General features: G+C 36.2%; 1 protein-coding gene across 1 annotated transcript; it reads left to right on the plus strand.

Annotated features, from left to right (window-relative positions):
* Nucleotides 1–10688: 10688 nt before the first annotated feature.
* LOC111029017 lies at nucleotides 10689–12875 on the plus strand. The gene has a single exon (XM_022307841.1). It carries the CDS (start codon nucleotides 10689–10691, stop codon nucleotides 12873–12875), a length of 2187 nt encoding a protein of 728 aa, XP_022163533.1.
* Nucleotides 12876–13157: the final 282 nt, after the last annotated feature.

Genomic DNA, 13157 nt, shown 5'->3' on the forward strand with positions numbered 1-13157 from the left:
ATACATTAAAGCCTTTATTTCAGTGACTACTGGATCACCTTTCTTGTTTCCAGGGCGAATTGATTTAAAAAACATAATTTTTGAAAATGATTTAAAAAAGTTAAAACTCAAATACTCAACATAATAGAGGTTTTAGATACATGCAGTTTTACAAGCTGTGACATAGTCTGCGGGTATATTGATTTTTTTATGTCTAATTTTTCTCTCAATTGTTGAGTGCATTGAATCAACCTCCATTTGAGTGTGTCCTCTTAATAAATATTTTTGAATGATTGTAATGCCTGATAAAAATGACAAATTAAGAAGAGCGTTAGATAAAGTTGAGTTTCTGTTTTGGTATGTACAACCATCACTGTACAGTATGATTTTAACATTTTGTACTTTAGCAGTGTCAATGACAAATTTCTGTAGGAAATGTACAATTATTGAGCTAAATTCATGTGCAGTTAATCCACACTCTGTCTCGTTCCACAAATAACAGTAACCGTTTTTTCTTTTTAAATCATACACTGTGAAATTATGGACAATAAGTTTTGTTTTATAATATTGTGATGATACATTTGATTTAGGACATAGTAAAACAGATTGTAAATCCATTGTAAAAACTTCATTTTCAGATTCCTTATCAGTTTCTTTTTCTTGACGAGCTTCAAATTTCATTTGATCATGTAACTGTTTTTGATCAATTGATAAGTTGCCAGTTTCATATGCTGTACATAAATCACATGCATCCTTTTTGGGTTTAAATAAAGAAATATTTTTTTCCTCTAATGTTGTATAAAACATTGCATCACTCATAGGAGTGGTATTATGGGACACACAAAAATCATTACAATAAAAATTGTACAAGGATCTTTTTGTAAGCCAGTTAAGTTCTAAGTATAGTTTTGAGGAACTTGCTCTGCAGTAGTGACTTTCCAATTTAGGTAATAATTCAAAAAATGTGTTTAATAATAATTTCCTATCAGAAATACTTTGGTGTATTATAATAGTTGTAGAAGTCGATTCTAAATTGTTGTATTCAGTATTATCTTCACCTGAAAATTCTGTTTCTGAATGGCTTTTATTAATTATTTTTTTAATCATGTTTTCTCCTATATCAAAAGTATTTAGAAACATTGTTTTGCAAACTCTTATGTTATTTAAATAATATTGTACTGATGAGTTTCTTTTTGTTGAAAATAAACCTCTTTTTCTTGCTGTTGGGAGTATCTTCATATTATTTTTCAAAAACTGTATTCTAGCTTCATTATTAATAATAGCCCAAAACGATTTGAAAATATTGTTTCTTTGAGTTTCTGTTACTTCTTTACAATTAAGTATACAATTTTTTTTTGTTTGAAGGACACAATTGCAAGGATTTTTCAATGATTTAGCAGATTTGTGTACATTATATTTCCACACACCATCAATTTTTTTTTTACCAAAATATTCTTTTCCTTTCAATCTTTTAGTTTTTTGAAAATTCTTGTTCCAATGTTGTGGTTTTCCACGTTTCTTTCTTTTTCTTAAAAATGACTCAGGCAATTCAACAGTATCTGATTCTTGCAAGTTAACATCATAAGTAATGTTTAACAAATCTTCTTCAGTGATATTAGTACTTGAACTTGCTTCTAAATCTGAACCATTAAGTGAGGTAAAAATAATAGTACTTACTTAATATTATACATTTATTCTTAATATTATATTATAATATAGATTATAAATAAGTACCTATGTCATTACAAGATGCATTGAATATAAATGGTGGCTGCTCTGAGTGGTTTCCTAATGCAAGATCATTGTCTAGCACAACTTCATTATTATCATTAACAGCTGCAGCAGTGTCAGTATCTACAATAATATTATTGTTATGGCTTAATCAAACTTTAATAAAGTTGATTCCCCAGCCAGCAGCTATATACTTTTAAATATCATTTTTTTTTTTATAATGTTTGAGATAGGAGCTATCAGGTATGAGTAGTCGTAAACTGTCTGCATTACGTTCCTAACTTTGTACTGTTGATAAGTCAACGGACGTGATGCAGCAGTTTTACGCAGTCGGTCTTTTCTTTTTTCTTCTTTCGTTTTTTTTTTTTGGTGCTTCGTGCTTAAGCAGACCGGTCGAAAGTACAGTGACAGTTTTTTTCTGCTGTTTTTCATGACTCATGTTGTCTTCAAGGCAAAGTTGAACACATGTTGTATATTGTATTGGCGTTTTTGTGGTTTTCGTTCATTATCAAGTAACTATCGTTCTTCATTTTCTAGTCGATGATATTATAATTGGCATTTTTCTCTCCTAGTCTAGGATGATACCTACATCCAGGTGTGTCTTGGCGTGACGGACCATCCATTTAAACCTGCGTGGTTGTTCGGTGATGGTGGGGTCAACGCTCAGGGTTGTCTGTGGTGAAAGGTGACTTCTGTGAGGAGGTTAGCGGTGGTGCTGTGTGTGTGCGGGATCACACCTGTTATTTTTATTGTATTTAAATAGTTACCTACAGATCCCGGCACCACACACCCCATAACCTCACAATAGGTAGGTGGTGCACCACAACAAACTTATTATTACATACTGTATTGTTAAGTATCTGTGCCGTCAGGCCAGAATCAAATATTGTATTATTAAGTATCTGTATTATTATCTGTGCCGTCAGGCCAGAATCAATCCTTGTATAAATTATAATCTGTGCCGTCAGGCCAGAATCAATTAGTGTATTATTATCATCTGTGCCACCAGGCCAGACACATTATTCTCTATAATTTGTTATATTGTTATGCATGTATTATCTGTGCTGTCAAGCCAGAACAATTATTTATTATGTTAAATTATTATTTGTGCCACTGTATTGGTAAATTAAATGCCATCTACTTTATTTAATAACAACAGCGTTAATTTCTATCTCACAAAAAATACAGTCCATTAAACCTTTGCCCAAAGCCCGCCTAATAAGCCCTTTGGCCCGTAACATGTTGGTCCTTCGGGCCGGATCGTTGTTGTTTAATAAAATAGGTAGCATTAATTAAATTTAAGTGGTTATAAAGTTAATTAAATTGTAAATAAGCACATGGTGCAATTGCAATCAATGTAAAGCACATTTTGTCATTTTTATTGTATTCTCAAAGTCAAAGATTATTATCAAGTGTGCTTAGAATTAAGTAGAACTCATCACCATGAATGAAGAACAAATCAAGATTGCCAATCAATTGGCAAGGAAAATTACATTTATGGTCACTTCTCTTAATGCTATGAAATCATTTGCAGCTGAAAGTCCAGATGTCATCAACAGGAATCAAGTTCACAGTCGAATAGATGAACTGAATGCCATGAGTCAGTCATTTGAGGGATTGCAAGACAAGTTGGAATTGTTGGAAAAAAAACCAGATGAGGAAAGAATTGCAGAACGACTCAACTTTCAATCATTAATGATGGATGTCAAGGCATGCTTGAAAGGAATGTTGGATAACAATTCAATTGACTCAAGCTCAGAAACAACGTCAGCAAGTAGGGAAGGTAGAAACAGAACACTTCGGCTACCAGCTATTGAAATACCAATCTTTGATGGAAACTTACAGAACTGGACCTCGTTCATAGACAGTTTCAATGCTGTGTTCCACGATCACCCTGACTTGGAACCAGTACAGAAATTTCAATTTCTAAAATCACACCTAACTGGGACTGCAAGTGACGTTGTGAAAACCATTCCTCTCACGAATGACAATTACAGACAAGCATACGCTAAGCTAGCTGAGCGATATGAGAATCCAGGACTCATTATTCAATCCCATATCCGAGCTCTGTTCGACACACCTAAGGTACAGTTTGCGTCGGCAAGTCAACTACATCAATTACACCATCACGTCGTCACTAACGTACGTGCCTTGGAGTCACTGAAACAACCAGTAAAAGAATGGGATGCATGGTTAGTAACATTGCTATGCTGTCGTCTTGACAACATCACGGTGTCTGAATGGCAATTAAGACAAACGTCAAAACAATTACCTACATTCACTGACTTAGAGCAATTTCTATCAAACAGAGTAAATGCTTATGAGGCAGGTGAGATAGCAATTGGGTCAACAGTCAATGACAAGTACTCAAAGATTAAGGCAACAAAAAACCAAGGGACTAAAGCATGTTTTGTTGCTCAAGAAATAAAGAACAGCCAGTGTCCAATCTGCAGCCACAAACATGAAATCTATAGATGCTTTAAGTTCAAGAACATGACTGTCTTAGAGCGTCACGAAGCCGTTCGCAAGCAAAATCTATGTTTTAACTGCTTATCAACTGGACACACTTATTCAAGTTGTACAGCTGGCAAATGCAGAAATTGTAGCAAGAAGCACAATACTCTGCTACACAATGATACAAATTCAAGCACTAAACCAGATCAACAATCACCGGCTCAGTCAAGTCCAGAGACACCTACTCCTTCTGTTGAGCCTCAAGGAGCCCCCCAAGTACTTTGTGCACATAGTCAAATTAACAGTCATGTACTACTTGGAACAGCAATAGTGAATATTGAAAATAGTACAGGCAGATTAATAAAGGCACGAGCAGTACTGGACAGTGGTTCACAAATCAATTTAATTTCAACCAAGTTAGCAAATAAATTGAATGTTCAAAAACATAAAGGAACAATGCCTATCTGTGGAGTTGGATCTTCTGTGATGAACACATCAAGCTGGATGCATGGACAATTGCATTCATTGCATTCCAAATACTCAAAAAAGGTAGAAATATCCATCATCAGTGCCATTACGCATCAACTTCCTGCAGTATATATCAATGTCATCCAATGGCAATTACCAGAGCATGTTCAAAACAACCTAGCCGACCCAGAATTTTATAAACCAGGTAACATTGATCTGTTGCTGGGAGCAGAACTGTTTTTTGACCTGCTCGGCAATGAACAAGTAAGGGTAAACAATCAATTAGTTACCATTCGCAACACCAAGCTGGGGTGGATAGTATCTGGAAAGGTAAATCAAGCTCAACGCCCGGTACCGTCAATGTGTTTACTGTCATCAATCTATAACAATGACGACAAACCTCATACTCTGGGCAACGAAGCAGTGGAATGCGAAGAGCACTTCAAGTCCACATATACTAGAAACAAAGAAGGACGTTTCAGTCTCAAGCTTCCTATCAAGGACAAATCAATTCTAGGATCTTCATATGACATGGCTCGTCGACGATTCTTTAGTTTGGAAAAACGACTGTCACAAGACAATGAGTTACGTTCAAGATACATCATATTTTTACAGGAATATGAAGCGTTAGGGCACATGTCACAAATTAAAAATGTTGATGCAGTACATACCAACTGTTATTATTGTTGCATATTCAGCATTTATATAATATAAGAAACGTAGTGTTTAACCATTAATAATAATAAGTATCATATTACGATCGGTGGGGATTGTCAATCGAACAGTAGCCAGCACATAATTTCATTATACGACATTACGATTTATATGTTTGACAATAAAAGACTATAATTTACGTTTGCGTTATTATTCACATTAATGATACACAACAAATTGGCGACGAAGATAATTCAAATCGTTTGATCGTAATCACTATTGCTTAAAAAAAAAAAGAAATAAAGAAATGACAACTCCGAAGACTGATTCCATAATGAACTTCAGTCAAGTTATTGGGTCACCAGGAACTTTTGAAACAGGTATGGACATAACAATTTTCGAGTCAAAATTAACAAATTTTTTTATGGCAAATTCGATTGAAAACAAGATTCAAAAAAGAGCAATTTTACTATCGTCAGTGAGTGAAGAAATACATAAAGTGCTTTTCAGTTTATGTGTTCCTAGCACGCCTAACGATGTGGAGTATGATACTCTAATAAAAAGTTTGAATAAATATTTCAAACCGGTAAAATCGTACTTTGCGGCTAGGTATACATTTTATCAAGCTAGACAAAGACAAGATGAATCAGTGTGCCAATGGGGTGCACGTGTCAAAAATCTTGCTTCAAAATGTGGCTTTTCATCGGAATTAACAACGGTTATTCGAGACATATTTGTTGTCGGCATGGGTTCAGGACCAATACAAGATCGTCTGTTAGAAGAAGATGCTGCAAATGTTGGAGTTACATATTCAAAACTAATGGAAATTGCGACAGCCAAAGAAGCTGCAATCAACGACAAAAGCAGCTGGAACAAAGAAGAACGCGTAGATTTGAAGTACCAGAAAAAAAGCAATGGACATAGTCAAGCCAAGCAGGGGTTTCATTCAAAAATCAAATGCGGGGTTTGTGGCCGTTCCAATCACCTTCAAAAAGACTGCAGATACAAGGACTACGAATGCAACAATTGCGGTGAAAAGGGTCATTTGTCAACTGTATGTAAAAAGGGTAAGAAAGAAATGAATAATAATAAAAAGACACAAAATAAATTTTTATACGATAACGACGATGATGACGAAACAGTTAATTATGATCTTGCGAATACTTTTTTTTCTATTGTTGATCAAAATTCTCAAAAAAAGGCGGTGAAACCGTTTACAGTAAATTTAATCGTAGAAAACAACAACGTTAACTTCGAAATTGACACTGGTTCACAACACAGCGTAATTTCAAAAAGATTATATCATCAACTGTTTAGTCATATCATATTAAAAAAAAATGATATCTCGCTCTCCGATTACGTCGGCAACGAAATTAAACCGATTGGAAAAACATTTGTAAACGCGGCATATCAAAATAAAAAATTTACAATGTGTCTTTATGTAATCGACAATGGTGGTCCTCCACTAATAGGTCGAAATGATATAAAAAATATAAAATGTTTTACTTTGTTTAATATTGAAAATTACGAAAATGTCGATAGTATTATAAGCAAATTTAACAGTGTGTTTAAAGATGAAATAGGTACTTTTAACAAATACGAAATTTCCCTAAATATCAAACCTGGGGCGGTACCTAAATTTTACAAACCTAGGTCTATTCCGTTAGCATTAAAACCAAAGGTTGAAACCGAAATTGAGCGTTTAATTAAAAGCAATATTTTAGTTCCCGTCGACCACAGTGAATGGGCAACTCCAATAGTACCAATATTAAAACCGGACGGCACGGTTAGAATTTGCGGTGATTTTAAAATAACAATTAATCCGGTATTAGAAGGGACCGAATACCCTCTTCCAAAAATAGAACATTTATTTGCAAATGTTAGTGGTTCAAAATATTTTTCAAAAATAGATTTAAAAGACGCATACCAACAAATGGTCATTAAAGAATCTGATCGCAAATATACCACTATTAATACACACAAAGGTTTATTTAGCTATACCCGTAACCCTTTCGGTATAAAATCATCGGCAGGGGAGTTCCAAAAAGCTATGGAAACTTGCGCAGCAGGACTTGAGGGCATAGGTATATTCCAAGATGATATAATTGTTGCAGGATCTACTATCACAGAGCACAATGCTCGTCTGGAAAAATTACTAAATGTATTGTCTAATACAGGTTTAAGAGTTAAGTTGAATAAGTGCAAATTTATGCAAAAATCAATTGAATATTTGGGTCACAGGTTAGATGAAAATGGTCTACACACACTAACAAAACACACAGATGTTATAAGCAATGCAACTGTCCCAGAAAATAAAACATTGCTAAAATCATTTTTAGGTTTAGTCACGTATTATATAAAATTTATACCAAACGCTGCAAATATTTTAAAACCACTGTACGTACTTTTACGTAACGGCAGTGAATGGAATTGGACACCAGAATGTGACAAAGCATTCAATAGAGTTAAACAAATTTTAATTTCGAAACCCGTATTAGCACATTACGATCATAATATTCCGATTAAACTCGTAGTAGACTCATCATCATATGCACTAGGCGCAGTACTTTCGCATGTATATCCAGATCGTACAGAAAAACCTATAGCCTATGCCTCAAGGGTTTTATCTGAGTCAGAATGTAAATTTCCACAAATTGAAAAAGAAGCTTTGGCAATTATTTACGGTGTTACAAAATTCTACGACTATCTATATGGTAGGCATTTTCTATTAGAAACCGACCATAAACCGTTAATATACATTTTCGGTGATAAGAAAGGTATCCCAATTTACGCGGCAAATCGGTTACAACGATGGGCCTATGTTCTATCATCATTTGATTTCGATATAAAATATGTGAAATCCGAAGATAATACAGCTGATTTTCTATCACGAATAAAAGGTTCAAAATCAAAAATAGAAAATCAAAATGAAGGATGTATTAATCTTAACTTTATTCACGAACAATCACCTTTCACATTAGACTGGTCTAAAATAAAAATCGAAACAAGTAGAGACACAATTCTCGCCAAAGTATTAAACGCAGTCAAAACAGGAGAATGGAATAGTGATTTTTCTAATAATCTAGAACTTAAGTCGTACAATATACGAAAAACTCAAATTTCGGTGGAACAGGGATGCCTATTATGGGGTTACCGTGTTATTATACCAGCAAAATTTCGAAACAATATTCTAAGCGAACTTCATTCATGTCACATGGGTTCTTCCAGTATGAAAAGTTTAGCGAGATCATACTTTTGGTGGCCAGGAATGGATAAAGAAATTGAAAATATTTCGCAAAATTGCGACAATTGTCTTAGTGTTAGGCAAAATCCACCAAAATCTATTATATCACCTTGGAAATGGCCAGAAAAACCGTGGACTAGAGTGCATTGCGATTTTCTTGGACCATTTCAAAATAAATATTTTTTTGTCATTGTTGACGCAACCACAAAATGGTTAGAAGTATTTCAAGTAAATTCTATGACAGCAGAAACTGTTATTCAAAAATTTTCAGAAACCATAGCACGATTTGGCATTCCAAAAACAATTACATCAGACGGCGCAAAATGTTTCACAGGTTTTGAATTTCAAGCATATTGCAAAAATCTAGGCATAAGGCATATGACAGGTGCACCTTTCCACCCGGAATCGAACGGTTGTGCTGAATCAGCAGTCAAAACAATAAAAAATTTCTTTAAAAAATGCTCAACTAAACAATCCCAATTAAATAAATTTCTTTTGATGTATCGTAATACTCCTCATTCAACCACACGAGAAACGCCAGCTCAGCTAATGCTAGGTCGAACAACACGTTCACAGTTTGACGCGTTAATTCCGAGTACAAGTGAAGTGGTTATTGAACGACAAATATCACAAATAAACAATGGCGGTAATAGGGCTGTATCATTTAATATAGGCGATAATGTTTTAGCTAGAGATTATAGGAACAATAACAATAAATGGCAAAAGGGTAAAATTATCAAATGCATAAGTTACAATACACATGATGTAGAACTGGATGACGGAACTATTTGGACAAGGCACAATGATCAATTACTGATAGACAAATCGTTGACACCTTCGGGTAATTCTGTTTCACTTACACCCACTAAACAAACAAATGAAAATTCGGAAAATACTGAACCAGCAGGTGAAAATAAAAATCCTGATCCCATTATAGTGAATAAAACACCCAGGCCAGTTAGATCTAGAAAACCGCCTCAGCGATACTCTCCAAGTGATTATGATTAATGTAATAAAAAAAAAAAATATACACCAACATAGCAATTAAGTACTACACTATATAATACAAATATATATATATATATTTTTTTTTTTTTCCTGTTTTTTTTAAAGGAAAGATATGTTGCATATTCAGCATTTATATAATATAAGAAACGTAGTGTTTAACCATTAATAATAATAAGTATCATATTACGATCGGTGGGGATTGTCCATCGATCAGTAGCCAGCACATAATTTCATTATACGACATTACGATTTATATGTTTGACAATAAAAGACTATAATTTACGTTTGCGTTATTATTCACATTAATGATACACAACAATTATCTTCCACATCATGCAGTGCTGCGAGCAGAGAGCCTCACAACCAAAACAAGAGTTGTCTTTGATGCATCTGCCAAGACCACCAGTGGTAAATCTCTAAATGATATGCTGATGAATGGTGGAGTTGTCCAAGATGATTTGGTATCAATATTATTACGGTTTAGAATGCACAGATTTGTCATGACTGCTGACATTGAAAAAATGTACAGACAGATCTTAATTGATCAAGAACATAGGAACTACCAAAGAATACTATGGAGAGATTCGCCGGAAAAGGAATTGCTACATTTTCAACTCAACACAGTAACTTATGGAACGACATCAGCTCCTTTCCAAGCTACGCGGTGTTTACAAGAACTTGCAAACATAAACAAAGCGAAACATCCACAGGCAGCTCAAGTCATCAGACAAGATTTCTATGTCGACGACCTAATAACAGGTTCTCATTCAATCAGCAGATGTCAAGAAATCCAAAGAGAAGTCACCATGATACTCCAGTCAGCAGGAATGACTCTTCGTAAGTGGTGTGCTAATAGTCCGCAACTACTCGTTAACATAGCAAACACAAACGATGATCCTCATGTCATGCTTGAATTAGATGACAATCATACAACCAAAACACTTGGATCATACCAAGGGATGATCAACTTCTATTTAAGGTGTCGCCTCATGCAAAGGGACATTTATTCACCAAACGCACATTACTGGCAGACTTAAATCGTGTTTTTGATCCATTGGGATTTCTGGCACCAATTTTGATTAGTGGAAAAATATTTATTCAGCAATTATGGCAACTACAGCTTGATTGGGACACTGTTCTTCCAGCTGACATGTCTCAACGCTGGCATAATTACACTAATGAACTTTGTCAGATTGATCAGCTCAAGGTAGTGCGCAAGGTGAAGGATCATCCGTGCAACAGTTTCGAATTACATGGGTTTTGTGACGCCTCCATGAACGCCTATGGAGCTTGCATTTATGTAAGACAATTACAACCGGACAACACCTTCACATGTCATCTTCTGATCGCGAAGGCTCGAGTAGCACCTCTAAAGGCATTGTCTATTCCAAGGTTGGAATTGTGTAGTGCTCATGTGTTGGCAACGTTGATGGCTAAGGTGAGAAAGACATTAGATGTAAGCTCAAATTGTTGTACATGTTGGACAGATTCATCAGTTGCGTTAACATGGATCCGAGGAATCTCAAGTCAATGGAGCACCTTTGTTGCAAATCGTGTATCTGAAATTCAGACATTAACAGAAGAAATGACTTGGCAACATGTTAGGACGAAGTTCAATCCTGCAGATCTAGCGTCCCGAGGTGTAAAGGTACAAGACCTATTACACTCAAATCTCTGGTGGTACGGTCCAACCTTTCTCCAGCAGCCAAAAACAGAGTGGCCGGCAGAATGTTCATCTGCACCATCAAGTGAACTTCTTGAAAAACGTCCAGTTCAATTTGCGCTCTTGGTTCAAACTCAAGAAAATAGTATTCTAGCTAAATACTCAAGTTGGACAAAATTAATTCGCATTACAGCATATTTAAAAAGATTCATACACAATACCCACCATAAATGTCGAAACAGTCTCATTGGTCCACTGTCAGTAACAGAATTAAAGACTGCCAGAGATGTATGGATAAGGATTGCTCAAACAGAGGCATTCTACGATGAAGTCAAGTCGCTTAAACAAGGCAAGTCATTATCATCACATAATAAACTTATCACACTAAGTCCGTTTCTGGAAGAAGGTATCATCAGAGTGGGTGGACGGTTGCAAAGATCACACCTACCCATTAACCAACGTCATCCAGCAATTCTACCAAAGAAGCATAACGTTACGGAACTAATTTTCACAGAATATCATATAAAGTATCTGCACGCCGGTCCCCAAAACCTCTTAACAAGAGTACGTCAAGAATTTTGGCCACTTGATGCAATGAAAACTGCTCGACGTATTGTTCATTGTTGTCAAATCTGCTATCATGCAAGACCCCAGTCATTTCAGCCCAGCATGGGAGAACTACCTCGGCTCAGGGTAACACCCAGCAGACCTTTCACAGCAACGGGTGTAGATTTTGCTGGCCCAATACAAATATATTCTGGACCAAGAAATCGAACGGTAACCAAGGCTTACATTGCAGTATTTGTGTGCTTCAGCACGCGTGCGATTCACCTCGAGGCAGTGAGTAATCTCTCAGCACAAGCCTTTTTGGCTGCATTACGTAGATTCTTCGCGCGACGAGGTCAAAGTGCTCATATTCACTCGGACAACGGAACCAATTTCCACGGCGCCAGGGCAGAGTTAAGACGCTATTACACGGAACACTGTCAGAACAACAAAACCATAATTGAGTCCCTAGCAACAGATGGTACCGAGTGGCATTTTAATCCACCCAGTGCACCACATATGGGTGGACTATGGGAGGCGGCAGTAAAGTCTACCAAACACCATCTTCTACGCATCACAGGGTCAGCCAAACTTAACTTTGAAGAACTAACCACCATGCTATGTCAAATTGAAGCATGCTTGAACAGTAGACCACTAACATCACAGTCTAGTGACCCAGAAAGTTTTGCTGTGCTGACACCTGCTCACTTTTTAGTAGGTGGTTGTCTGACTCTACCTCCTGAACCTCAACATCCAGAACAACCTGTCAATTACTTAAAACGATGGCAACTAGTCCAAGGCATGACTCAAGGGTTTTGGCGACGGTGGTCGTCCGAATATCTCAGATCCCTCCAACCACGGAAGCGTTGGACCACGGCTGACAAACTCTCAATAAAGATTGGCGATTTGGTGCTAGTCATTGAGGACAATCAACCACCACTCAAATGGCATTTGGGCAGAGTAATGAGGCTGCACCCAGGTTTAGATAGCATTGTAAGAGTTGTGACCATTCAGATGTCGAGCGGCAGAATGTTCCAGAGACCCATCATCAAATTGTGTCCACTTCCATATGCTGCCAACGATGAAGTTCCTCCATCCCTTCAGGAGGGGGAGAATGTTATGGCTTAATCAAACTTTAATAAAGTTGATTCCCCAGCCAGCAGCTATATACTTTTAAATATCATTTTTTTTTTATAATGTTTGAGATAGGAGATATCAGGTATGAGTAGTCGTAAACTGTCTGCATTACGTTCCTAACTTTGTACTGTTGATAAGTCAACGGACGTGATGCAGCAGTTTTACGCAGTCGGTCTTTTCTTTTTTCTTCTTTCGTTTTTTTTTTTTGGTGCTTCGTGCTTAAGCAGACCGGTCGAAAGTACAGTGACAGTTTTTTTCTGCTGTTTTTCATGA

The sequence above is a fragment of the Myzus persicae genome, unplaced genomic scaffold (genome assembly GCF_001856785.1).
Source record: "Myzus persicae strain clone G006 unplaced genomic scaffold, MPER_G0061.0, whole genome shotgun sequence".
NCBI lineage: Eukaryota > Metazoa > Arthropoda > Insecta > Hemiptera > Aphididae > Myzus > Myzus persicae.